The following is a 26,075-nucleotide window of genomic DNA, read 5'->3' on the forward strand; positions in this document are numbered from 1 at the left end:
TGTACGCGATCGTTGTGCCCTTGTTGATGTGCTTGAACTCCTGGCTGAAGTTTGTAAGCAACACTTTAGTTTTTCCTTCGTGCAGTCGAGCGATCCCTCTTGCAACGCAAATTTCACGGTCTAGCAGTAGATGTTGGTCACCCTCGATGACGCCTTCTACGTCGGCAGGTGTTTTGGTGCCGACGGAAATGACGATGCTGGAGCGAGGCGGGATGCTGACTTGACTTTCGAGCACGCTTAAGGCATGGTGACAACGAGAGCTCTCCGGCGGTATCGCTCGATTTTCCGACAGCGTTATTGACTTCGAGTTCAGGTCAATGGTTGCGCCGTGTTGGTTCAGGAAGTCCATGCCGAGAATGACGTCTCGTTAACAATGTTGGAGGATAACGAAGGTGGCAGGGTAAGTCCGGTCAAGAATGGCAATTCTTGCCGTGCAGATTCCAGTCGTCATGATGAGGTGTCCTCCAGCGGTCCGAATTTGAGGGCCTTTCCACGCAGTTTTAACTTCTTTCAACTGGGCGGTGATGTGTGCACTCATTATAGAGTAATTGGCCCCTGTGTCCACTAAAGCGGTAACTGCGTGGCCGTCGAGAAGCACGTCAAGGTTGGTGGTTCTTTGTCTGGCGTTGCAGTTAGGTCTTGGCGTCGGATCACGGCTGCATTGCGTTGAACTGAAGCTGGAATGTCGCGTCGTCAAGTCGTCTTTCGTCGGTGTAGTCTTGGCTTCCCCGGGACGGCAGCGTGTCATTATTATGTCGTCGAGATGGTCTCTTCGGCGTCTTCATCAGCGGCAAAGGATCTTCGTCAGTTCGACAAACAGCAACCGCTCTTCCATCGGTTGCTGCTTTTAGTTTTCCGGATATGGGCTCGCAGACCGGCCCCGGGCTGGGCCCATGTATGGTCGGTGCTGCAGCGACAGGTAACGGCCTGGTGACGGCGAACGGGACGGTCGTCGAGCGCTCCACTGAGTGGCGGCGAGGTAGTCGGCGATACCGCGAGGTCGTTCGCCAAGCTGTGATCGCGGCGCGTTAACGGCGAACCCTCGCAGTCCCATTTCCCGGCATGGGCATCGGCGGTAGACGTGACCCGCTTCTCCGCAGTGGTAGCAGAGTGGGCGGTGGTCAGGAGCGCGCCAAATGTCCATCTTCCTCACATAGCGGCGCTGGGCGCTGGGCGGGCGTACTGGTGGCAGCGGCGGTGGACGACGGAATTGTGGCGTTAAAGGTCCCTGGTGCAGTCGTGCAGGGGGGCCTTGGCGGTGGGAGACGGCGGCATAGGTCATCGCTTCCGGTTGGGGCTGCGGTGATTCTGGTTGCACCTAAGGAACACCAAGGGATCGCTCAAGCTCATCTTTGACAATTTCGGCGATTGAGGCTACTTGAGGCTGCGACCTAGGGTACAACTTCTGCAGCTCTTCCGGTACGACCGCTCTGATAGTCTCGTGCAGATCGTTGGACAGCGATTGAATTCCTGTGTAGAGTTCATGCGGCGGTTGAATTGCCGGTTCCGCATTTCGAGTGTCTTCTCGATGCTGGTGGCCTCGCGAAGAAACTCTTCTACAGTCTTCGGTGGGCTTCATATCATTGCACCGAAAAGCTCTTCCTTCACACCACGCATGAGAAGGCGGACTTTCTTCTCCTTGGGCATATCTGGGTCGGCGTGGCGGAACAGACGGTTAATTTCTTCCGTGAATATGGCAACATTCACTTTAGGTAACTGCACACAGGCATCCAGCATGGCTTCGGCCCTATCCTCGCACACGACGCTCGTAAAGGGGCGCAGGAAGCTGCTACGGAACAGGTCCCATGTTGTCATGGTCGACTCCCGGTTCTCAAGCCACGTTCTGGCGGTGTCTTCTAAGGCGAAGTATACATGCCGCAGCTTGTCGTTGGAGTCCCAGCTGTTGAAAGTTGCGATTCGTTCGTAGGTATCGAGCCAGGATTCCGGGTCTTCAGTAGCTGCTCCGTGGAAGGTCGGTGGGTCCCGAGGTTGTTGCAGGATAACGGGGGACGCTGGGGTGGCCATTGGAATTATCTTGGCCACGATCTTCTTTGTCGTCTCATGTAAAAGTCCGTGCTCTGGGGGCAGTCCTTGCAGTCTGCGGTTAGCACACTGGTCATGGGCGATGTCGGTTTTGTCCTCGGGCTTCGGGCTTGGATTGCGGCTTTGCGGGGGCGTTCGGTACATGAACGCACAAGCACCTCCACCAGATGTCACGTAGTAGTGACTGTGAAGAAAGCAACCAAGCTGAGAAGGACGAAACTAGTGTTTTATTGGGTGAACTTGTGCCCTCAAACACAGGCTACACTCAAAGAACGGCGACAGCGGCAAACACAGTCGGCGATCGTCGCAAAATCTAATCCACGGGTCAAGCGCGTCCGCTTTTATATATCAATCGTCGAATGTTCCAGACTAATCGCTGGGGCCCGCGCGCCTTCCACAAAGTTCTACATTATTCGCGTCGTGCATACATGCAATCAGATTACACAAGGTTCGGTCACAGACAGTGGATGGAACCATTGATAGTATTCCAGAAACTTCCCACACATGCAAGTGCGTCCTGCGCTGTGTGATAACATTTGTCAGGCGGTGAAACGTGTCGCCCGATGAAGACAAGTACACCTGTCAATATCGAACCAGTGTTGGGGCAATGACCATGGCTGGACAAGGCGGGCCACCATCCTACGACAAGGATGGAAACAAATGGAACACCTATCAGGTGCGCCTGGATTTCTACTTCGAGATCCACAACATTGTTGACCAGAAGAAACGCAGGGTGCTTCTAATTGTGGTATTAAGCACCGAGACTGCTAACCTCCTTACTGGCTGCTGTGCACCATCCAAAGCCCAGGAGCTTACATATGATGATGCTGTCAAGCTGCTAGCGAAACACTTCACTACGAAACGGAACGAAATTGCAAAGTTCTATAAATTCTTCACCAAATTTAGCTACTGAATGAGATGATGAGTGATTTCATTGTGCTAATCCAGAAAATAGCAAGCAAGTCCAATTTCTTAAATGCTCTAGACAGAATGCAATGAGATCGCTTTATCTGTGGCTTGTGTGATGCCGGTGTCCATTGGAAACTGCTGTCACAAGCAAAGCTTATGCTAATGGAAGCTGAAGACAGCCTGTGCAGTCAGATGGCAGTGGTGAACGTGGAGCAGATGGAACAAGCAACTGGCTTTGGGAACGTCCATAGCATTGAAAGAAAAAATGCTCGGTATGTCGTTCACAGCCTCTGTCCAGCGACACACTCACTTGGACAAATTTAGGCAGCTTGAGCTGCAGAACTGTCACACATAAGGCTGGTCAGTTCCATCAAGCAGTGTGTTTCCAGTGTCATCGGCAGGGTCACCCAGTTCACATGTGCCAGCATGTGTTTCCACACGACAAGACAGTAGGACTCCGTGCAGAGCAAATGCCGGACAGCGACGACTACATGGAGTATCTCACGAGTCTTATTGCTCCTTCAGTAAGCCTTGTCCAACCGTTAAATGTGTGAACACCAAATAGTAGATTTCGAAAAGAAACAATGAAAAAGAAAAGCAGAATATCCAATTGACTATCAAATTTAAAAAAATTTAACACACACTTTTACGTTTCCAAATTTTGTATAAAAAGCACAGTGCTGCACATACTCAGGAGGCTAATCACATTACTTCGCAAGAATCTTGCCAGCTATAAGTAACTAAGGTACCTATGAATTGAGATGCACAGTACGCACTACTATTATTAAAGGGAACCCCTAATTTGTATGCCAGCACAGACAACTTTGTATAAGGAGGTCTGGAAAATATTTTTAAATTATTAAATGTCTGCCAAATAAAGTGCTTTTTCCCTCTGAAGCTTAAGAAATAGCAAAGTTGTCCTCAATACCATGGGGATTTTCAGTTTAATAGTTGGCCGTATTGTGCTTAGTGGCAATCTTTTATTGCTTAGAAAGTATTGCTTTACAGTTTTCATTCAGAAAACAGGTTTCTTTTTATCTTTACAGCAGATGGCTTTTGTGGGTCATTGTCAGCTCATTAAGGCCAATCTGTGCAACAGACAAAAGCCGGGAATTCACACGTCACTCGGCACCGTTCTGCACGGTCGGTGCCGATGGTAAAGAGTTCTTAAATAGGGAGGCCGATGGCAAGTTTTGCCTGACTCACTCCACCTCCACTCCTCCTCTTTGTTTTCATCCATGTAAATGTGTTTGCAGCCAAGGGTCAGAATGCTGTCATATATTCTCAAACCTGCCATGTTAATGTAAAGCTAGTCTTGTGACGGGTTGCTCGAAGCTACGAAAAGAGACCATTGTGTGCCTACATGATTGGCGTTTGGAACAAAATGCCACCTACGGTATTTTGCAAAGATGGTGGCCGTGAACATGCAACGCTGATTTCGTGCAATTGCTTTCGTCTGCAACACGGTTTGTTGGCTTTCCGAGGGTCGTGCGACTACTGTGACTAGATCTGTGTTGATTCGGCAACTGTAACTTAAGCCGTCGACACCAGTTGATGCAGCTACAAATAGGCCGAACGGGCTGAACAGCGTAGCCAATGGTGTGGTTGTGATGAAAATTTACCACTGCCTGATGTGATAATGGGCCGCAAACTGTCGCAAGATCATGTGTACAGGTTAGAGTAACAGTCGTTTAAGTGACGTTCGGGGCTACAGTGAACCAACTGGCAGATACTGCGAGCACGCAGGCCAAGTTGGTCTGTGAGCTTGCATGTGGGTAAAAAAGCTCCGAAGTGTTCGAATCTGCGTGCGTGAATACTGAATTTACCTATTTGATGTGACCAGTGTGCCTTTCAGTGGCTTATCGGCTTGACGTTCACACATACTTCCAACTTCCATGCTTTCCACACACGCTGCTTTTGTTGTTTCCTCTTTTCACATAGAATTATTGTTTAGATCAGTCCGGTTGACCTGGTCGAACCTCTTAACAATAAAGATTGCGCACCGTGGGATTGCTGCACACATCAATGCACCGACCACGGCCAGGTCATTCACTGAAGGTACTGACATTAAAAAAAATTTAATGTTAGATACAGTCGAACCCACCTATAACAATATTCAAGCGCCACGAAAACTCCGTTGTTATAATTGATAATTGTTATAACTGGATTGCACGAAAAAAATCAAAATAGGGGGATGGCAGAGCTGATATGAGAAAACTATACAGGCAGGGAGGCCGATGGGGCCCTTCTCACCACCTTCTTCCGCCTGGCTGCTGATTGTGTTCACTTGTTTAATTGCTTCCTGGGCGCTCCGATCGCATGTAACAAGCCGTGGCTGTCGGCGTTAAAGAACGCCGACAGCCACGGCTTGTTACATGCGATCGGATTTCTCAAGCCTGTCAGCTTGAGAAATCCAGAAGAAATGCTGAGGAGAGAATGCCACAAGCATCTCACCACGTACTTCTTACTGGCTTGCACGAGAAAAAACTATGTCCGTCAGCCATGCACACTTTACATGAAGCTTGCCGATATCCTTCTCCAAGGTATCCAAGCGCTCCACGTAGTGCAGCGGAAGGTTCCTCGCGAAAATGAAACCACTGTTAACTGATATCGGCGAGTTTTTAGTGATCACTAGTGATGCGCTTACTGCGATGTTCTACAATCTTCATGCAGAATAGCGTCATAGATATAAAACAAAAAGTCATTCAGACGGTGATTCAATAACTATTATTTAACTATAGGAGATACTACGGTTGATTCACTAGTGATGAAGAATAACTTTGTGTAATGTGATGGTCACAGCAAGCATTAATGCACGGTGTCGATGGTATAAATGAAAGTGTCAATAAATGAGTTTTATTTAGTCAACATTGCTAATTGACATCACAGAGCCATTAATGATCACTAGCGATAAGCTCTGTTTTGGTGGTCTTGTACATTTATGTAGCATAGCGCAATGCACGTCAAATGAAAACTTTTGAACAATCCAATTATGATCATTTACTATCAGTAAGCATTTGTTCTGCTACCACTGCTTAGATGATTAGTGATCACTAGTGACAGGCTCAGTTCTTTGTTTTCGTACTTCTTCCAGCATAAAGTCACGAGTATCAAATTAAAATTGAGTCAAATGGCAATTCAAGTTTAATCACTAGGAGGTGCTAAGCACTTGTCACTAGTGATCACAAGTCACTTTGGTATGGCAGCGGCTGCCATCAATCGTGCATGTAGTCACTCGCTGATGTTCTTTATATTCTTCAAATTATTGCTGTTTTAAGGAAACTTTACTGAATTGCAGCGCGTACAAGTAAATGCTATAATGGTAAAAAAATTACTGATATTTACTACCGGCTCAAACTTCTCAGTTCATAATTGTCATAACTTAATCACATATTGAGCAACCTATAATTTTATGTCCTTGAAGCTGTGATTTGTGAGTAGTCGAGAAAATTATACTGAACATAGTCGCTACTCACCACCAGCAATTCGAACCCATTTGCAATCTCAGAGGAAAGTAATTAAGGAAACACATTCATACCTGTGGCAAAATGAACGAATGGTGGCTACTGCTCTCATACCAAACAAAGTCATTCGTTATTACTAGTGACTAATACCCCTGTCACACTGCAAATCTAATGTCATTTCCAACAAATGACATTTGTTGCGATTAATGTCATTATCACAGCGCGCTGTCACACGACGAAAACTAATGTCATTTGAAAATGATGACAATGACGATAGTAAAAAAAAAGACGCCTCAAACCCACTTTTGTCCAATAATTCTTTTCCAATATGCTAAATTCCACTAGAATATGTGATCGTTGCTTTCAAACCGTAGCGTTCGATCACTAACTTGTCGACATTGTCAACGAAGTCGAGTCGAGCCAAGCCAAGCCAAAGCTAAGGCAGAGCAACAGGGCGAAGAGAAGGATAGGTGCGTCCACTACATCTGCTAAAGTGGTACGAGAAGGGCAGTTGCATGTCATCGCCGTTCTGATGCGCATGCGGGCTTCTAATATCCTCATTCTTGGCGCGTGCCACAGGAAAACACGTGCATGCTTTTACGCCAAGTCAATTGAAGCGGCCACGGCCGATGCTCAGGTGCGAACCAACACAACTGCTGCAGCGAAAGCTAAAGGTGGCTGTCTGGTCGCTGGATTGAGAGTAGTTTTCAGTATTTACGCACGTGATGAACTTTAATGTTGTTAAAGCAATAATTAGGTAATAAAATGGATAGAATAACAGTGATTTTTTGTTAAAACAAAAAAGAAGCATGTACTGTTTGCGAAACACTGGTAAACTCGTGGTGTCGAGGATACACATTCAGTTCCAAACGAATGTGAACGAGTTTGGCGAACTCATTCGTTTGTAAATGTCATTTTCGAAAATGTCCTTACGTTTTACCGTGTCACACCAAACAAATGGCATTATCAGTAAATGTCATTCGTTGTAAATGACATTAGATTTGCCATGTGACAAGGGTATAAATCTTGGCAGCTCCAGGTTATTAATCTTGAATCATAGTTCGAATTACCTATCATTTGACATGCATGACCGCTATTCTACATAAAAGTACAAGAACACCAAACAGAGCTTATCGCTAGTGATCATTAATGACTCTGTGATGTAAATTAGCAATGTTGACCGATTAAAGCTCTCATTTATTGACATTTTCACTCATAACACTGATGCCGTGCATGAATGATCGCTGTGACCATCACATTACCCGAAGTTATTCTTAATCACTAGTGAATCAACCGTAGTATCTCCTATAGTTAAATAATAGTTATTGAATCTGAATGACTTTTTGTTTTATATCTACAATGCTATTCTGCATGAAAACTGTAGAACATCGCAGTAAGCGCACCACTAGTGATCACTAAAAACTCTGCTGGTATCAGTTAACGGTGGTAACACAAAAGTGCTCATCTTGCTACAGCTTGATTGATACTACTGATGGCACTCACGAGTGAAAGCTGCCTCAGTGACAGTAAAATGGGTGAATATTCACCAGTGACCTAACCCTTTACTGCATAATTTTTTGTTTCATCAAAATATTTTTCGCGGAGTTGTAGGGAAGGGTAACAGTACCTGTACTCCCATGGAAACTAATTTTAGCGAATTTCTGTGGTTTGAATTTGCAGAAAAAGGGTATGTTGCATATTTGCAACAACGTGCAAATAAAGAAGTTGAAGGTGAAAGATAGACTTAGTACAATTCATACTCAGATGTTTATTTGCACGTCACAATCATTTGTGCACGTTGATTTAGTGTGGAACAAAAAGAAGCAATTGTATACGCCTCGTGCACCGCCTATAGAGGCGCCACTGAAAGCCACCTAGCGGACGCTTCCAACAATACATGCGGGAGCAGTAGCAGACGACAACCCTTTGCAGCAAGGGTGGCTGAAGTTCGCGGCTGCGATTTCTCCTTTGTTCAGGTGCCAAGCTGCTTCTTCTGCGGTGACAGCTGTAGGGATGATTCTGACCTCTGTGCGAGCGGGTATGAACACGATGTTACCAGTGTTTGGGACAACATGGTCCACATACTTGCAAGGTGTGTCCCGCAGAAAAACGCCATGAAACCCATTTACATGACCTGGAGCTCATCTTCACTAAGCGATAAATTTTGTTGATTGATGCGGTCTCTCGATGTTTTTTTTTAAATTCTACCCTTACCACAATGCTGCTTCTGTACCTGAATAATAAGCACCCGTCGTTAGTGCAGACTTGTATCAAACAAATCCGCACGGTGCGATCTCTGCATATGCCGTTGTGATTTTTCTGCCGATGAATACATGCGACATCGCCGAATAAGTGCAGTCGAAGTTGCCTCAAGAAGCAGTTGCTGCATACGCCGATGAACTACCATTCCCGCTGCAGTTAGTGCAATTTTAAATTCCCCAAGGGAGCTGCCTGGAAGCGTACAAAGCTAAAGACTGACTAACTTTTCAGTACTTTCTTATATTACTAGAGAGAGGTGCCGCATGATATATTTAAAGGCAGAGCAGCGCCAGTCAAAGTAGATGAGCGCTGGCGGCAAGGCCCGGTTTAGTCGTCTGCAGTGCAAGTTTAAGAAAGAATTCAGTAGAGTATAAAACTCACATGCAAGAAGGGACTACGTTGTGAAACAAACAAATCCCTCGGCGTGTTAAGTTTGCTCAGGCAGCATTGAGGTGTGATGACTTCCCAAACGGGACGCGAACTTTTCAGCGAGAAATGGAACAAAAATATCATATGCAGCAGCTATTAGCAATTCTCGCCCTGAACTACCTATCTTCTAAACACATTTCCAAAAACGCAAACAATATCTAAGATGCACTCGGGCGAAAAGAATGAAGCTGTTAAAGAAGCACTTCCTTGGTATCATTCCGATAAGACAGCGTGATTTATACCATTTACTAACAAGGCAGGATGAAAACTTCGCAGCTCAAAAGAATCGACAAGAGTTATGCATGGAGCAACTAGCAACAGTTAAACATGTGCGAAGCCACGCATAAAATAGATGAAAGAACATGAAGTGCGCGACAGCTGGTGCGAGGATTTACCGCACCACATGAAACAAACAATTTCAGTTCTTGCAAACTTCAGTAGCTTTAACATACAACGCAATGCGCTCGTGCAGTCGTGCTGCCTGGCTAGCGCAACACGGTAAAGAAGCGGAAAACAATATAAGCGGCAAACAGCATTCCGAACTTTAGCGAAATGCCAAATTTAAACCTCACGCTGCACTGCAGATGAACTTCGTTGCTCACGCGTCTAACTATGATCGAGTGGAAAAAAACACCGACGAGACAAAGGAAAGGATGAGAACAAGAAATTTCCCTTCGAAGCGACCATCCATTTTTGCTACCGTTGCTCCCGCTGATGAGGCTTTGCCAGAAATGATTAGAACTGTATCACCGGCACGTTTTCACCGGTATTTGAGTCCCGCACCCTGCAACAATTCTTCTTCGACATTCTCTGAAGCTTTGGCCACCCCACACATGCGAACGGTGTTGCCTATCTTGCTTTGAAAACGTGAATAAAACAGAAGCACGATCAACGACACAAGAAACTACGGCGCGCGCCAGGCTCCTCTCCCGCGTGTTCTGCGCATGGCCGCCACCAGTGGCGCATCTGTCGGCGTGCACGGCGCGTATATGCTTGTGCAGCACAGGTGGTTCCCACACTTCGTGCAGTACGTCATGCAGATTCCCGTGCAGCCAGGAAACGATGCAGTGTTTTCACGTTATTGTCAAAATATAGAAAATAGAAGTACAGACGTAAGGCTGTGCCCGTGACGACACGACACAACAGTGTGCGGATGCACTGCATCTTTCTGAAAAAAAAAAAAAATCTACCAGAAAACATTTTGCACATATATTGAATCAAGACAGATTTACACTCGTGGTTGTCGTCACTCCTGGAAAAGTCGCTGTGTTCACTATCAGGAGGAATTGCTCGGCCATAAAAGCGTTTGGGAGCCGTTTCACTTTTCTGAAGAAAATAAACCACGTTTAGCGTAAGCTTAGCGTAAGAATTTTTTTTGCGTTATGTATTATTGAGAACTACATTTACAATGGACAAAACTTATCCGCACCAGTGCTTGCGGGCACGCGCAGCCTCCGCCATGTTTGTTTTGGTAGAAGATGCGAAGGATGAGCACAGATGGCAGCACAAGGCAGCTAGTTTTTTAGATGAATGTTACGGGAATGCAACGTGTACAGGCAGCTCTAAATGGACTTTGCTTCTGCGCTTAACGCCGTTCATCGGAATGTTGCGTAAATGCAACAAGGTGCAGTAGAAGGTTAAGCATACGAGTTTATAGTAGGCATAGTGAGTCACTCGTTTCATTGCATTTCATTGGATATATATGAAGTTATGTTGTGCAAAACACAGAGAACCCTGAACTGTGCATTATATTTCACTTGTGCTCACTAGTGACTCGACCATATCAGTTAGGCGTATTATGGAAATAAATGTTATTCATGAGTATTTTAGTGCTAGCGATGACAAGGTGTTTGACTAGAAGCCGCGGATATCGCAGTAGAATAGTGAATCTTATTTGCTAGCGACAGAAGCCTCCCGGCGAGGACGTAGTGATTATCATCGAATCACTTGTTATTGTTTCGTTTGATAGCCATGACCAAATTGCATGTGTATCATTAACTCAACGTACTCATGCTGATGTTTCCTCACAATCTATTTCGAGAATTCTCATCTGCTGTGTCACTCTGATAACGAAGTAGAAAGTAAGAACTCTAGAAAAAACTCTTGTAAAAAGTCTAGAAATTCAAAGGTTCTTGAATTCCGTTATGCCTGGATTAAATTCACTGGCGTTTGGATTATTTCGGCTGGCATTTTGATTAAATTGCGTGGTGCTTAGATTAAAATCACTGGTGCTCGAATTAAATTGACTGACACTTGGATTAAATTGAGTGGGAAAACCTGTAGTTGCTTCTGGTTCGCAATAAGATGAAGATTAGCGGAAGTTTGTCACACATTTTGCTTTTCTGATGGGCACACAACCACACAGTTTTCTTGAGTGCGCTCACCTACGCTGTTCTATTATGCTATGCACGTAAATATTAGTGTAAGAGCAGGAACATTTGACAGTTGCAAAATATTCTCGTGTGCGCATATTTTAAGCCTTATGTGTATAACAATGCATCAAATTTTTAATTCTCAAAGGTTTATTTAAATTTTTTTATTGCTGTTATTCATGAATAAACAGTACATATATCCCAACGCAAAATATTTTTTCTCACTTTACGGTCACCCTAGAAAAATTACAGTAAAGTTTTTGCGAAATGGGTCCCTCAGAAGAATTGAAATCTGCAATAAAAAAGATCGACCCTGGGCGGTCGCATTTGGAAAAAAATCAACCCTGACGGGGTTAACCCTTTCAGGGTCGATTTTTCTTATTGCAGATTCCAATTCTTCTGAGGGACCTATTTCGAAAAAAATTTACCGCAATTTTTCTAGGGTGACCGTAAAGTGAGAAAAAACATTTTGCATTGGTATATATATATACACACACACACACACACACACACACACACACACACACACACACACACACACACACACACACCATTTATTCATGAATAACAACAATAAAAAAGGAAATAAACTGATAAGAATTAAAAATTTGATAGCCTTCTAAGCCTTGACGCATAGGTCAAGGCTTAGAAGATGCGCACATGAGAATATTTCGCAAGTGTCGAATCTTCCTGCTCTTACACTAATATTTACGTCCATAGCGTAATCAAAGTGCGTAGGTGAGCGCACTCAAGGGAACTGTATGGATGTGTGCACGTCAGAAAAGCAAAGCTTGTGACAAACTTCCGCTAATCTTCATTTTATTGCCAACCAGAGGAAATTAGTTTTCACAAGGCCATTAGTCTTGCAAAAAAAAAAAAAAAGAGGAGGAAAAGGCAACGCATGCATGGCAGCATCCTTCCTATGCGTACCCCTGTGAGCACTAAATGAGCGAGAAACAGGCAGTCGCCCTTTGAGCGATTAAAAACGAGATAGCCATCAGTTTTGCAAGTGCAAGAAGCCGAAACAGCCCATGGAACAAAGCCCAAACCGCCGCCCGCTTGCGCGCACCAATGCGCAAGCGGTAGTTTATGGATGCGCCGGAACAAACTAGCTCTAAAACAAACCATGCAACGAAAACCGAGAGAGGGAGGCATGCGAAAAAAAATTCCCCGTATTCTCACATAGTGGCAGCACATGTCAAGGAAGAAAAAGTTAGGAAATAGGCGCACTTTTTAAATGTATGGACAGCGCTGTCAATGTACAGCATCGACCATTTTCGGACTCGTTCACGGCGCCGTATATTTACGTCATTGACGCTGAAAGGGTTAAGTTACATACCAGAAGTGCGGCCAAGAAAAAGAAAAAAAAATGACTAAGGGATTTACAGCAGCACCCATTGTATGTTGACAGGCTTTTGTTATTGCTAGTCCAGAGATGTTTTTCGTTGTGTACAAGCAACTAATATTCAAGTTTAATTAAACAGCATTAATTACCTTATTTACCAGATAAGGATATTGAATAACGCAAATCCTAGTTTGCTTTAAATCCAGTTATTGCTCATGTTTCAACATCCTCCACAACTTTTTCTTTGACATCTCATCAATTAGGTAAGATTATAATGTTAGTTAATTACACACATTCATGCACAATGAACAAGAAATACTGACTGTGAACCCCTTGAACAAGACCCATAAACATGCAGTGAACGCCGTTCGTGTAATGCTTTCAATTATTTTTAAAATTCTGGGCGACATTCAGTTCGCATAGCAGAATACCACAGAATAAATGTGAAGTTACTTTGTTAGCCATTGCATGTTTGCCATTCCATGTAACTTCGCGAGAAATAAAAGAACTCCGGCATTTCTAAAAAGAATAAAGGTAAAAGAAAGTGTTCAATTACTTTCTGATCAGCATAGCCCATATTTTGCACAAGCTCAATGATTAGGTCTGCCCCATAAACTCAATGTAAAACGAATGCCAAAGAATGCCATCTTAAAATTTTTGGACTCGATCTGTGCAAGCAGCGTCATGAACATCATTGCCGCAAACGCAGTTTTTGTCATTCGCGTATTCTCCAACTCTTTACGACCGCCATTTAGCTGCTATGGTATACTAAAACAAAAACTTTACATCTTTGGTTTGCATTTTGCAACCACAAAAGTCAGATTTTGTATGATGTGGTTGTGCAGAATATAAAGTACCCAGAGTGCAAATTCATGTGACAGTTATGGCTGCCATTGAATATTTCCAGTCAAGAAGTTTCACGAAAGCAAGCAGCTCGTTTGTCAGCATGCTGCACTATACCAACCCGGCAATTAGATGTGGTGCACGTGCGAAATATATTTCAATGTTACACGCATGGTGTTCACCATTGTTCAACTCAGATTTACAGCAAGCGAGCCCTAAAATGCACAACGACAGATGGCACGACTGATTGGTTCAGCTGAGAGCGCAACTTTCTTCCCCGACTGCCCCAGCAAAAACAGCGCCCATTCAAATCAATTTTAGGTGGTCTGCACATTACGCAAACTAAAAAGACTTACAAAAACGTTCAAAATGCATTATAAATGCACAAAGCATTTCATTTTCTTGCAGTCAAGTTACAATGCACTACCAAACACATCCACCCTCCAAAGACACCTATGCTGAAACGGGTTACTTTAGCTTAGCTTGTAGGGTTGAATGCCAGCCAACACAAAGCTGTGTGGTTGTCACAGAACACAAACATCCTGAAAAACATAGCGAAGTTACCGTTCTAGCGCAAGTTAGCCCAACTCTGTGGTTTGGCATAAGATGGAGCAATTGGAGCAGCACTTGCATCCCTGCACCAAACAATACCCACTATCTAACACCATATCTAAACAGCATTTTGCTGCGTGTGATCGTGTTTAGCCCAAAAAGTCTCACTGTCTGAGTGACACAGCATACTATATAGTATGTTATGTCCACTGTGGATGGGCTGAAAGTTGTTGCATTTTTGCTTCCATTTATAGTTTTATGAAACACAATCCGGACAGGTCGCCATAGGAATATGAACCTGGCAACGTTTAACGCTAGAACGTTATCAAGTGAAGCGAGTCTAGCAGTGCTATTGGAGGAATTAGAGGGCAGTAAATGGGATATAACAGGGCTCAGTAAAGTTAGGAGGCTGAAAGAAGCATATACAGTGCTAAAAAGCGGGCACATCCTGTGCTACCGGGGCTTAGCGGAGAGACGAGAACTAGGAGTCGGATTCCTGATTAATAAGAACATAGCTGGTAACATACAGGAATTCTATAGCATTAACGAGAGGGTGGCAGGTCTTCTTGTGAAACTTAATAAGAGGTACAAAATGAAGGTTGTACCGGTCTATGCCCCTACATCCAGTCATGATGACCAGGAAGTCGAAAGCTTCTATGAAGACGTGGAATCGGCAATGGGTAAAGTCAAAACAAAATACACTATGCTGATGGGCGACTTCAATGCCAGGGCAGGCAAGAAGCAGGCTGGAGACAAGTCAGTGGGGGAATATGGCATAGGCACTAGGAATAGCAGGGGAGAGTTATTAGTAGAGTTTGCGGAACAGAATAATAGGCGGATAATGAACACCTTCCGCAAGCGGGATAGCCGAAAGTGGAGGAGCCTGAACGGCGAAATGAAATACTTCATACTCTGAAATAGACTTCATACTCTGCGCTAACCCTGGCATCATACAAGATGTGGACGTGCTCAATAAGGTGCACTACAGTGACCATAGGATGGTAAGAACTCGAATTAGCCTAGACCTGAGGAGGGAACGGAAGAAAATGGTACATAAGAAGCCGATCAATGAGTTAGTGGTAAGAGGGAAAATAGAGGAATTCCAGATCAAGCTACAGAACAGGTATTTGGCTTTAACTCAGGAAGAGGACCTTAGTGTTGAAGCAATGAACGACAATCTTGGGGGTGTCATTAAGGAGTGTGCAATAGAAGTCGGTGGTAACTCCGTTAGACAGGATACCAGTAAGCATTCGCAGGAGATGAACTATCTGATCAAGAAACGCCAATGTATTAAAGCCTCTAACCCTACAGCTAGAATAGAACTGGCAGAACTTTCCAAGTTAATCAACAAGCGTAACACAGCTGACATAAGGAAGTATAACATGGATAGAATTGAACATGCTCTCAGGAACGAAGGAAGCCTAAAAGCAGTGAAGAAGAAACTAGGAATTGGTAAGAATCAGATGTATGCGTTAAGAGAAAAAGCCGGCAATATCGTTACTAATATGGATGAGATAGTTCAAGTGGCTGAGGAGTTCTATAGAGATTTATACAGTACCAGTGGCACCTACGACGTTAATGGAAGGCAGAATAGTGACACGTGTATTTATATTTATCGGGCGACCAGGTTTCACCGCCTAACAAATCTTATCGCACAGCGCGGGACGCGCTTGCATGTATCCAAAGTTTCTGGAAAGTTATCGATGCTTCTATCCGCAGTCTGTTGTTGCCGAACCTTGTGTTATCTGATTTATTCGCCTGACGCGAAAGATGTAGAACTTTATGGAAGGCACGCGGGTCCCAACGATTAGTCTGGAACATTCGACAATTGTGTATAAAAGCCGACGCGCTTGAACCACTGATCAGATTTTTCGACGATCGCTGACCGTGTTCGCCGCTATCGTTGTGCTATAAGTGTAGCCTGTTTTGTGGGCACAGGTTCGCCCAATAAAAGTTAGTTTTGTCTATCACAGTATTGCTACTGTGTTCTTCACGTCACCACCACGTGACAATAGTCTAGATGAATTCGAAATCCCACAGGTAACGCCTGAAGAAGTAAGGAAAGCCTTGGGAGTTATGCAAAGGGGGAGGGCAGCTGGGGAGGATCAGGTAACAGCAGATTTGTTGAAGGATGGTGGGCAGATTGTTCTAGAGAAACTGGTCACCCTGTATACACAATGCCTCATGACCTCGAGCGTACCAGAATCTTGGAAGAACGCTAATGTAATCCTAATCCATAAGAAAGGGGACGCCAAAGACTTGAAAAATTATAGACCGATCAGCTTACCGTTTGTTGCCTACAAACTATTTACTAAGGTAATCGCAAATAGAATCAGGAACACCTTAGACTTCTGCCAAGCAAAGAACCAGGCAGAATTCCGTATAGGCTACTCAACAATAGACCATATTCACACTATCAATCAGGTGATAGGGAAATGTGCGGAATATAACCAACCCTTGTATATAGCTTTCATTGATTACGAGAAAGCGTTTGATTCTGTCGAAACCTCAGCAGTCATGGAGGCATTACGGAATCAGGGTGAAGACGAGCCGTATGTAAAAATACTGAAAGATACCTATAGCGGCTCCACAGCCACCGTAGTCCTCCATAAAGAAAGCAACAAAATCCAAATAAAGAAAGGCATCAGGCAGGGAGATACGATCTCTCCAATGCTATTCACAGCGTGTTTACAGGAGGTATTCAGAGACCTGGAGCGGGAAGAATTGGGGATAAAAGTTGATGGAGAATACCTTAGCAACTTGCGATTCGCTGATGATATTGCCTTGCTTAGTAACTCAGGAGACCAATTTCAATGCATGCTCACTGACCTGGAGAGGTGAAGCAGAAGGGTGGGTCCAAAAATTAATCTGCAGAAAACTAAAGTAATGTTTAACAGTCTCGGAAAAGAACAGCAATTTACAATAGGTAGCGAGGCACTGGAAGCGGTAAGGGAATAGATCTACTTAGGGTAGGTAGTGACGATGGATCCGTATCATGAGACGGAAATAATCAGAATAAGAATGGGCTGGGGTGCTTTTGGCGGGCACTCTCAGATCATGAACAGCAGGTTACCCTTATCCCTCAAGAGAAAAGTGTATAATAGCTATGTCTTACCAGTACTCACCTACGGGGCAGAAACCTGGAGGCTTACAGAAAGGGTTCAACTTACATTGAGGACGACGCAACGAGCTATGGAAAGAAGAATGATGGGTGTAACGTTAAGGGATAAGAAAAGAGCAGATTGGGTGAGGGAACAAATGCGAGTTAATGACATCTTAGTTGAAATCAAGAAAAAGAAATGGACATGGGCAGGACATGTAATGAGGAGGGAAGATAACCAATGGTCATTAAGGGTTACGGACTGGATTCCAAGGGAAGGGAAATGTAGCAGGGGGCGGCAGAAAGTTAGGTGGGCGAATGAGATTAAGAAGTTTGCAGGGATGACATGGCCACAATTAGTACATGACCGGGGCTGTTGGAGAAGTATGGGAGAGGCCTTTGCCCTGCATGGGAGTAACCAGGCTGCTGCTGCTGATGATGAAACACAATCGACAATGTAAAGAATTAAAAAATATTAGAATTATTAAATAGTGACTACAGTTAAACCTTGATATAACAAACTTTAATATAATGAAATTCTCGATATAACAAAATATTTACCTTTTCATAACCTTTTGTCTATAGAACACCATGCATTTAGAACCTCAATATAACGGAGTCTGTTTGTATACAATATCAATATAACGAAATTTTGCTTCTGCTGCAAAGGAATGCTGAGGCAATAGATGGAAACTTCTGCAGACGCGGATGGTCAGATGATTGAATTACAAGTGGCTGCTTGCAAACGCACTTCTCAAATCGCTCGCAGCACAACAAGAGCGGCTGCCAAAATGGAGCCACATCATTTTCTGTATTAAGTGAAAGCACGATAACATCCTATCACGTCCCGTGCACTGTGTGCTTTAGGTGCGAACGAAAGTGTGCGAGAGTGGAACAAGAAAGATGGCTTCATGAGTGCCGCCTCCCTGTGCGAGCAGAGGTAATAGGGGGAGGTGAGCAGGTTGTGGTAACGAGATCGAGCGCACGTGAAGGGGGGGGGGGGGTAAGTTGGTGCGTGTCGCGATTTCGTGTGCACTGCACATCTCGGCTGTGGCTGAGCATGGCTGTAAGCGCAGCTCAGGACATATGTAGCCGCGCACCCTGCTTTAGAGGTAATCTGCCGCGTGCTTTGCAAAGAGTGGGTGTGCCCGGACAGCCTGGCCTCATGTAAGCTGCCTTCCTGCGCGTTTAGTATTGGAGGTTCCGTAATCTCAAGTTTTGACAACCTGGAAGCATTAAGTTTTGGGCAAGTTGGTTGTACATGATTCTTTAGACTTATGCGCGCAGACATAAAATTTCACATCACCTAAAGAAGATAGGATCTCCCTCTGGCGTCAAAGTCGTGTTCTCGACCTCCTCCAAAACTAGAAAGGCTGTAGGAAAAGCTGCTCAATTAAAATTGAAAAACCAAAATGCATGATAAAGCACCAAAACAAGTTTGTTGCATGCAATGAAGGGGTAGTATAGTGGGCTCCCTTGTCGTGCGGCGAGTGTTATATCGGCCAAATCAGCCGATGCGTAAATTAAGGCTAGCAGAACATCGCCGCAAGGTAAAGCAAGGCATCGAAGGCCCCATGGCAGAACCCTGCAAGTCATGCAATAGTTGCTATCCTATCTTTAACACATGCACAACTTTATTTTCTCACATAAATCGGTTAACCAGGGAGATAGTCGAGGCCAGAAAAATTATTCGGCGTGATCAGAGATGTGCGAGTGCCCCATCTGTAGCATTAAGTGATAAGGGAGGTTTCTGGATGGTGAAACGGTATGACAGTGACAAGTTTTAGGTTTCTCCGGCACACGTGGCTATGCAGTTTTTTTTTTTCTTGCCTTCCTGTTTTTTCCTGATTGTGGAAGCATATATAATGTCGCTGTCACAGTAAAAGCCAGTTGAAGTTTGTGCATGGTGTGTGTCCCTTTTTCGTTCGACGTCCTGTCTCTGTGGCACGCATAAGTCTCTAAAGAATCATTGACAACCCATTGGAGCAAGAGGAAGGAGAAGCATTCGTTCCCCACTGCTGGCACTTCGAATGGTAGCGTCGTCCCAATGCGGGCGATGCTATCAGCCGCGGGAGCTTGCAGGGGCTTTCCTCAATGAATTTCGACTGCCCCCAAAATTTGCTTCGCTTGCATGACGTTAAAGTAACAGCTGCCCTAAACAGCAAGTTTTGTACAAAAGAAGAGAAATGGGCTCAAGCAAGTGGCATTCAATGTACACTAAACTCGAAAAACCCTCTGGCCTCCCGAATCCCAGCTGTATTGGACATTAAATGCTAAGCCAGTGCTCCATTACCAAGGATTCTATCCTCGTAAATCTGAGGATATTTTTTACACCTAGCTATGCCATTTAGGAAGTATAGAAGAAAATACATAAGCCACGATGGCGAGGGAGGACTAATACGAGGACTATCAGCGGTGTGGCATTTTGCGACAATTGTTGGAGAAGTAAGTGCTATGTTTTGTACTTGTGCAGACTTTGAGATTGTATCTTTGGACTTTTGTGAGAGTTAAGAATACAGAATCCACAATAATTTTAGGTGTTCACATGCAGACATAAACTTGGCCTATCCAACAGATTCAATGCTGAAAACTGGTCATTTTGAATGCACCGATATGGTGGGCATAGTAATGGATGAACTGCTGGGGTTTTTGATTTGTGGCACTAAACAGTCTTCAAAAAATAAACCTTATATGGATGGGGAGACAGCACGTAAGACGAGGACGATGATATAGACAACACATGCACTGACTAACAACCCAATGTGGCTTTTGAGGCTGTACACTTGACTATGAGGAGAAGTTATGGTTTGTCCAGATTCTGTGGGAGGCAGAATTTTGGCCCACGCTTCAAAGTCCTCTGAGCTTCGTCAGGAACTGCCAATTCACATATCTATCGTCCTTGTCTTGCACACTATTTCCCCATCCAAATGCAACACCAATTGGCTCAACACCAATCCCTTATGCAGACCTCAGGTCTCCGATGAGGATCCAAGCGAAGTCAGTGGCCACTCTTCAACACTGGCAGATGCTGTTCACGCTGCCCATTGCATGGGGTGCAGCATGAAAGCAAAGTTGTTCTGTACTAGATGTTTTTCTGTGTGACCAAACAGAAGGTGCTCTTTGAGCTGGCCCACCAAAAGAATTAGCACAGAAACAGCTACTTATATACTACTTTTTTTTTCAATTCTGTGACAATACAGTTAAACCTCAATATAACGAACTTCAATATAATAAAATTCTCGATATATCATCGTCATCATAATCATCATCATCAGCCTATTTTATGTCCACTGCAGGACGAAGGACTATCCCTGCGATCTCCAATTACCCCTGTCCTGTGCCAACAGATTCCAACTAGCACCCGCGAATTTCCTCATTTCATCCCACCACTTAGTCTTCTGCCTTTCTCTACTGCGCTTCCCTTCTCTTGGTGCCCATTCTGTAGCCCTAATGGTCCAACAGTTATCTAACCTGCGCATTACATGACCTGCCCAGCACCATTTTTTTCCCTTAACATCAATTAGAATATAGGCTACACCCGTTTGCACTCTCTAACCCAAACCACTCTTTCTGTCTCTCAAGGTTATGTCGAGCATTCTTCGTTCCATTGCTCTTTGTGCAATCCTTAACTTGTTCTCAAGCTTCTTTGTCAGACTCCAAGTCTCTGCCCCATATGTCGGCACCGGTAAAATGCACTGATTATACACCTTCCTTTTCCCTTCGATATAACCAACTACTTAACTTTTCATAACTTCTTGTCCATCGAACACCATGTATTCAGAATTTCGATATAACGAAGTGTGTTTGTATGCGATTTCAATATAATGTAATTTCGCTTCCGCCGCAAAGGTATGCCGAGACAATAAATGAAAACTTCTGACGCAGATGGTCCAATAATTGAATTAAAATCGCGCGCAGCGCACCAAGAGCAACCCGCGAAGTGGAGCCGCATCATGCTCCTTATAAAGTCCAAGTGCGATAAGATCCTATTGTGGCCCGCGCACTTTGTGCTTTACGTGCGAGTGAAAGTCTGCGAGGGTCAGACAAGAAAGATGGTGGATTCATGAGTGCTGCCTTTCTGCATGAGCAAAGGGAAAGAGGTGGAGGGGAGCTCGCTTCCGATAAGGTGATGAAGCGCGTGCGAGGGGTGGGGGCAGGGGGTAAGTTGGCGCATGTCGCTATTCCTGGCACGTGTCTCGGCCGGCCGTGGCTGGCATGGCTGTAAGCATAGCCGAGCGCATACGCAGCCGTGTACTGCGTGTGCAAAGAGTGGGCGTGTCGAGACAGCATGGCATCATGTAACCCGTCTTCTAGCGCGTTTAGCATCGGTGGTTGCGTAATCTTGAGTTTCGGTGACTCGTTGGAACGAGAGACAGATGAAGCCTTCACTCCCCACTGCCAGCGCTTTTAATGATAGTGTCATCCCAGTGCGGATGACGTTACCAGCCGCAGGGGTGGAGTGCACGCGAAAGCGTGGCTAGCTTCGCTTTATTTGTACCGTCGATGTGAAGATACCTTCGACGTGGCATGAAACAGTGTTATTCGTCGCCAACTCCCAAATTCATCAAAATGAATTGTTTTCTCATTCATATTTGCTCTTTTTCGATTGCCCGATAATTCGAAAAATTCTGCGGCCCCTTTCCTTGTAAGAAAAATCGATCAGCAACTGTACTTACTTGCAAAAGGGCGAATTTTAATACAATGAAATTTTGATACAACGAAGCAAACTGCGATTTTACCTACTTCTTTATTTCGAGGTTTAGCTGTATTTCTACACAAAATAAATACATTTCTTTATATAAACACTATTTCTCAATGTGTGCAAGCTGCCTCGGAAAAGACTGGGCAGAGTTCCAGTGTCCAATATACTGAACATTGTGCTATGCCAAAACAATCTCCTCCACTAATACACAACATACTTAACCCTTTAATTCCCAGGTTCCCAGGATTAAACACCATTCAGAAATTTAAAATATTTCTTCGTCATGTTTATAGAGCAACTGGAAATACTTTTATGGAATAAAAAATTTGAAGATATAGTTTTAATTATTTATTAAATGTTGCATATATGCATATGCAACACTGGGAAGTATTGTACAAAATGAATGCCAAGCCAAGCCAAGCCAACCATCTTTTTTACTTTGTGCAATCTTTTTTGGCACGTATCACATGAAAAACAATACAAAGCATAAGTCTGCCTGTTCGTAGTCTACTGATTTCTACAAAACAGTTGCGGTCCTTGTCCAATGCATTACTAGGCACTTCAAACACGAGACATACGTGTACCTTCCTGGGCATGCCTTGCAGCAGTTTCGTCGTACATTCCCGATAGGCCAATGTTCCTTGCCGTTTGTTCTGATTTCGCAAGGGACATTCAAGAACAGTTTCTTCTTGAGCGGAGCAACATTCTCTATAGAAGGATGTCCTGGAGGATGCTTGGGGTACAAGAAAAGGCTCGTAGCGAGCTCAGTGAGGAATTTCCTCAAGGGTATGGATGATCCCTGCTGCTGAAGGTTTCTTTTCTGCATGAGCCACATATTTACAGCAGCCATTTTCAGAGTGTACAAAAATAAATACATATACCAGCGTTTGGACCTTATGGAAAAGCGGTAGGAGAAACACATTTTGTCGAGAAGGTCAACACCATTAATCTGTTGAAGGCAGGAATGATCGCTGGACACTCTACAAGAACATGCTTTTTCTCCTTGTTGTCCAATCTTTTCACAGAAGCAACTGGGTTGACACCAATATGATTGGAAAGGAGATTCGAAGTGCGGTTGTCATACCACTTCACGGCTACCATTGTCTTTTGATTACAGGCGGCAAGTGAAGTATCGTAGGTACCCCAGCCTCGCTTTTTCACCAATTTCTCGTCCATTACCTTGCAGCAATGAAGTCTGTTTTCATGGACGGTGCCAATATATGAGATATCCATTCTCGTGAGTTCTGTTACAAGGTGAGGGCCAATATAGAGGTTGTCTGCCAGAACTACATTGTCGTCTCGCTCTGGAAGGCTCGATCACAGCTGGAGCACAACACCAGCTCCCAATCTGAGCTGATAGCCATCCTGGTAGCCATACAAACCTTTGTTACAGCATTGCTACATGTCAAAATCGTAGCACAGACCCAAGTCACCAGAACACACCCAAAACTGTAGGCCCCATTTGCTTTTTGGTTTATTTAGCATGTATTGATGGATGTAACACCGCCCAGAGAAAGGGATCAAAATTTCATCCACTGCAGACTTTTTTTTTTTTCGAGTTACGCTAAGCATATTGCTGCATAAAATGTCAGCCATGGGCGCACTTTCTAACACTTGTCTTCTTTAATTTTATCTGTGGCCGCATCCTTGTCGAAAAATTGCCAGTGGCTTGCTATTTTTTTCAAACCTGTTTCAGGACATAACCTGGGCCACAAGTTCATATCCGCTTCCATTTTCCTAGTATGCACAAATCCTGTGCATGTTCACAAGTCCCACCCTAAAGACCATCGCTAGCACAGATGCTAGTTCCTCAGCAGTAAGGTTTAGCGGGTCCCGTGTTTTTGAAAGTAGTATTTGTTGGTTTCTTCTACAATGGCTTTCAACATGGATCGCAAAACCAACATATCAAACTGTTGCTTCATGTTCAATGGCTCTGCAAGTGGCAGCGGAAAATTTTCTCAAAACACAGCTTCTTGATCAAAGTCCCCCTTAGCTATGTGTACCGCTTCTTCAAGCACTTCGATTTGAGATCCTCTGCAGGAACGTCTGTCTGTTTGTTTGCCTTGTCGTGCTCGAACTTCAACCTCATCAGCTTCCATTGAATTGGCCTCTTCTTCATCTCATATCTTTAGGCACTTCATCTTCACTTCTCTTGCCAACAGAAAAATCACTCTCATTAGTGTCAATCATACCCAGCAGGTTTGCACGAAGAAAATATTTTGGCCTCTCACTTGGAACTGAACAGAACAACAAAGTTGGGATGGCAGTGGATGCCTGAAAAACAGATTAAAAGAAGAAAGCAAACTGAGCAAACCAAATAAAGCCAGATGCATTAGCGGTAGTTATATAAATGCACATAAAAAAATACAGGACAGATCTCACGAAAATAAGCTATGTCGCCTAAAAAAAAAAAAAAGTTAACAATACCTCGTTTTCGGAGCTTGTGGAGAATGTGAATGTCGTCATTTTTCAAACTGTAGAAACGACGATCGTTGGCCGCCAAGCGGCTAAAATGGTAACTTGGCAGCCAGAAAAAAAACCTACACTGACGAAGTTTCCTCAATCAATTCTATGATTCAGGAGGCTATAGGAGAAACTATTTTCTGTGGGGAGACTCGATCCATGGCATGCAACATGCATGCAACGCTGTGGATGGGAAAGACCAAGGCGCTGCGTTCTCTGCAGATGGAAAAAAGTTGAAAAATAGCTATCTGGAATAGTGCTACAAGAGTGGCAATATGCAATGCCCTTCTTGTTGTTTGGTGGCCTGCCTTCTAAACCATAAAGTGAAAAAGAAAGGAGGGACAATGAAGCCCTGTACACATCCTTTTTGGGAATTGCTGCCAGATGCCCATACAACTAGTGTCAGTGGGCTTAATCTCAAGTGCCCATGACAAACTAGAATGAGTGCTGCCAGCTCTAAGACAAAAACTTTTGCATTATATAGGTATCTAATTTAACAAGTTTAACTTTTCTAACTAATTTACCTCACTGGCTTTAGAACAATAAAGCTTTCTAAAGCCACCGTTTGCTTCCCAACATAAATGTCTCAGAAATGTTGCCAATCAAGAAAATGCCTAAAATGCTTAAAAGGTGCACTTGCAACAAAATAGGTGCTGATACGTGCCAATGTTTTTTTTTTTTTTGTGAAAAAAGTTTCGATAGATGCCTGCCAAAGTTTTAAGATGTAGATGCTGAGAAATCAAATCCCTGAATATAACCGCAGCACTGTGGCATGAGTGTGAGAAGTGTTCCATTGTAGCAAGATTCTTGAAGGCTTCAGGTATAGCAAGGCTTAGACCATATCAAAACTGTCATGCACGCAAGCAGTGTGTTTGCCTCATAGGCTGTGATGCAATTATGGCTGTGGTCCTGAAACTGAACTGATTCATGCTTCTGCCACAACAGGCAAGAATGCCAGCAAGGCTGTAAAAAGCATGGCAGCTGATCGAGTGAGCACATCTTGGTGGCATTGATACAGCATGCTTTGAGCACCACATCAACACTACCAGAACACAGCCGCCACACACTGTTGTACAAACAGTGCATCCCATATGCAGGTGCTGAAAGCACATTCATCCCCTGTGCTTATAAAGGGCAATACACAACAAAGCTGCTAAAACTATTGGCCACTACCACAATATCAAACTGAAGAGGCCTCTAGAAAAATCACAAGATGCATCCGGTGATAACGTTAAGCATCCCTTTGAACATGAAGCCAACCTGCTAGGCCACCAGTTTGCTTATGGAGGCTATGTTGTGACATTATATGGGTCATTCTAAAAATGCACATATGCAAGGCAAAACAAGATGAAAAACTACTAAAAATATACTTTTTATAGGAGTGTTCAATAGAACATTAAACTGAGGTCTCTTTTGCTGCATTCACAAGACGCAGGTGCTTGTCACTTGTAGAGTGCTGAAACGGCCCCAACAGTTTCCATTGTCTGCTTGTGCTGTCCCCACTCTGTCAGGCGCGAAAAAACAACCGACAATTCTGAAGAGCAGCACTTGATTAATGAAAAAAAAAAAAAAACAGTCAGTGAAGGCATGCTGA

At 44.1% G+C, this 26,075-nt stretch overlaps 1 protein-coding gene across 5 annotated transcripts in view; it reads right to left on the reverse strand.

The window, feature by feature from the left end:
- The window catches only part of Unc-115a (Uncoordinated 115a), a 513,253-nt gene that overhangs the window by 98,050 nt on the left and 389,128 nt on the right, over positions 1–26,075 (reverse strand). The window contains exon 18 of one of the 5 annotated variants that reach the window (XM_070531411.1): positions 21,989–24,292. The exons of the other annotated variants lie outside the window; for them this stretch is intronic. Within the exon in view, the coding sequence (XP_070387512.1) occupies positions 24,134–24,292 (159 nt within the window). The 3' untranslated portion in view covers positions 21,989–24,133. Of the gene's footprint in view, positions 1–21,988; positions 24,293–26,075 lie in introns of those variants that run through there. 5 annotated transcript variants of the gene reach the window in all.

The sequence above is a fragment of the Dermacentor albipictus genome, chromosome 1 (assembly GCF_038994185.2).
Source record: "Dermacentor albipictus isolate Rhodes 1998 colony chromosome 1, USDA_Dalb.pri_finalv2, whole genome shotgun sequence".
Taxonomy (NCBI): Eukaryota; Metazoa; Arthropoda; class Arachnida; order Ixodida; family Ixodidae; genus Dermacentor; species Dermacentor albipictus.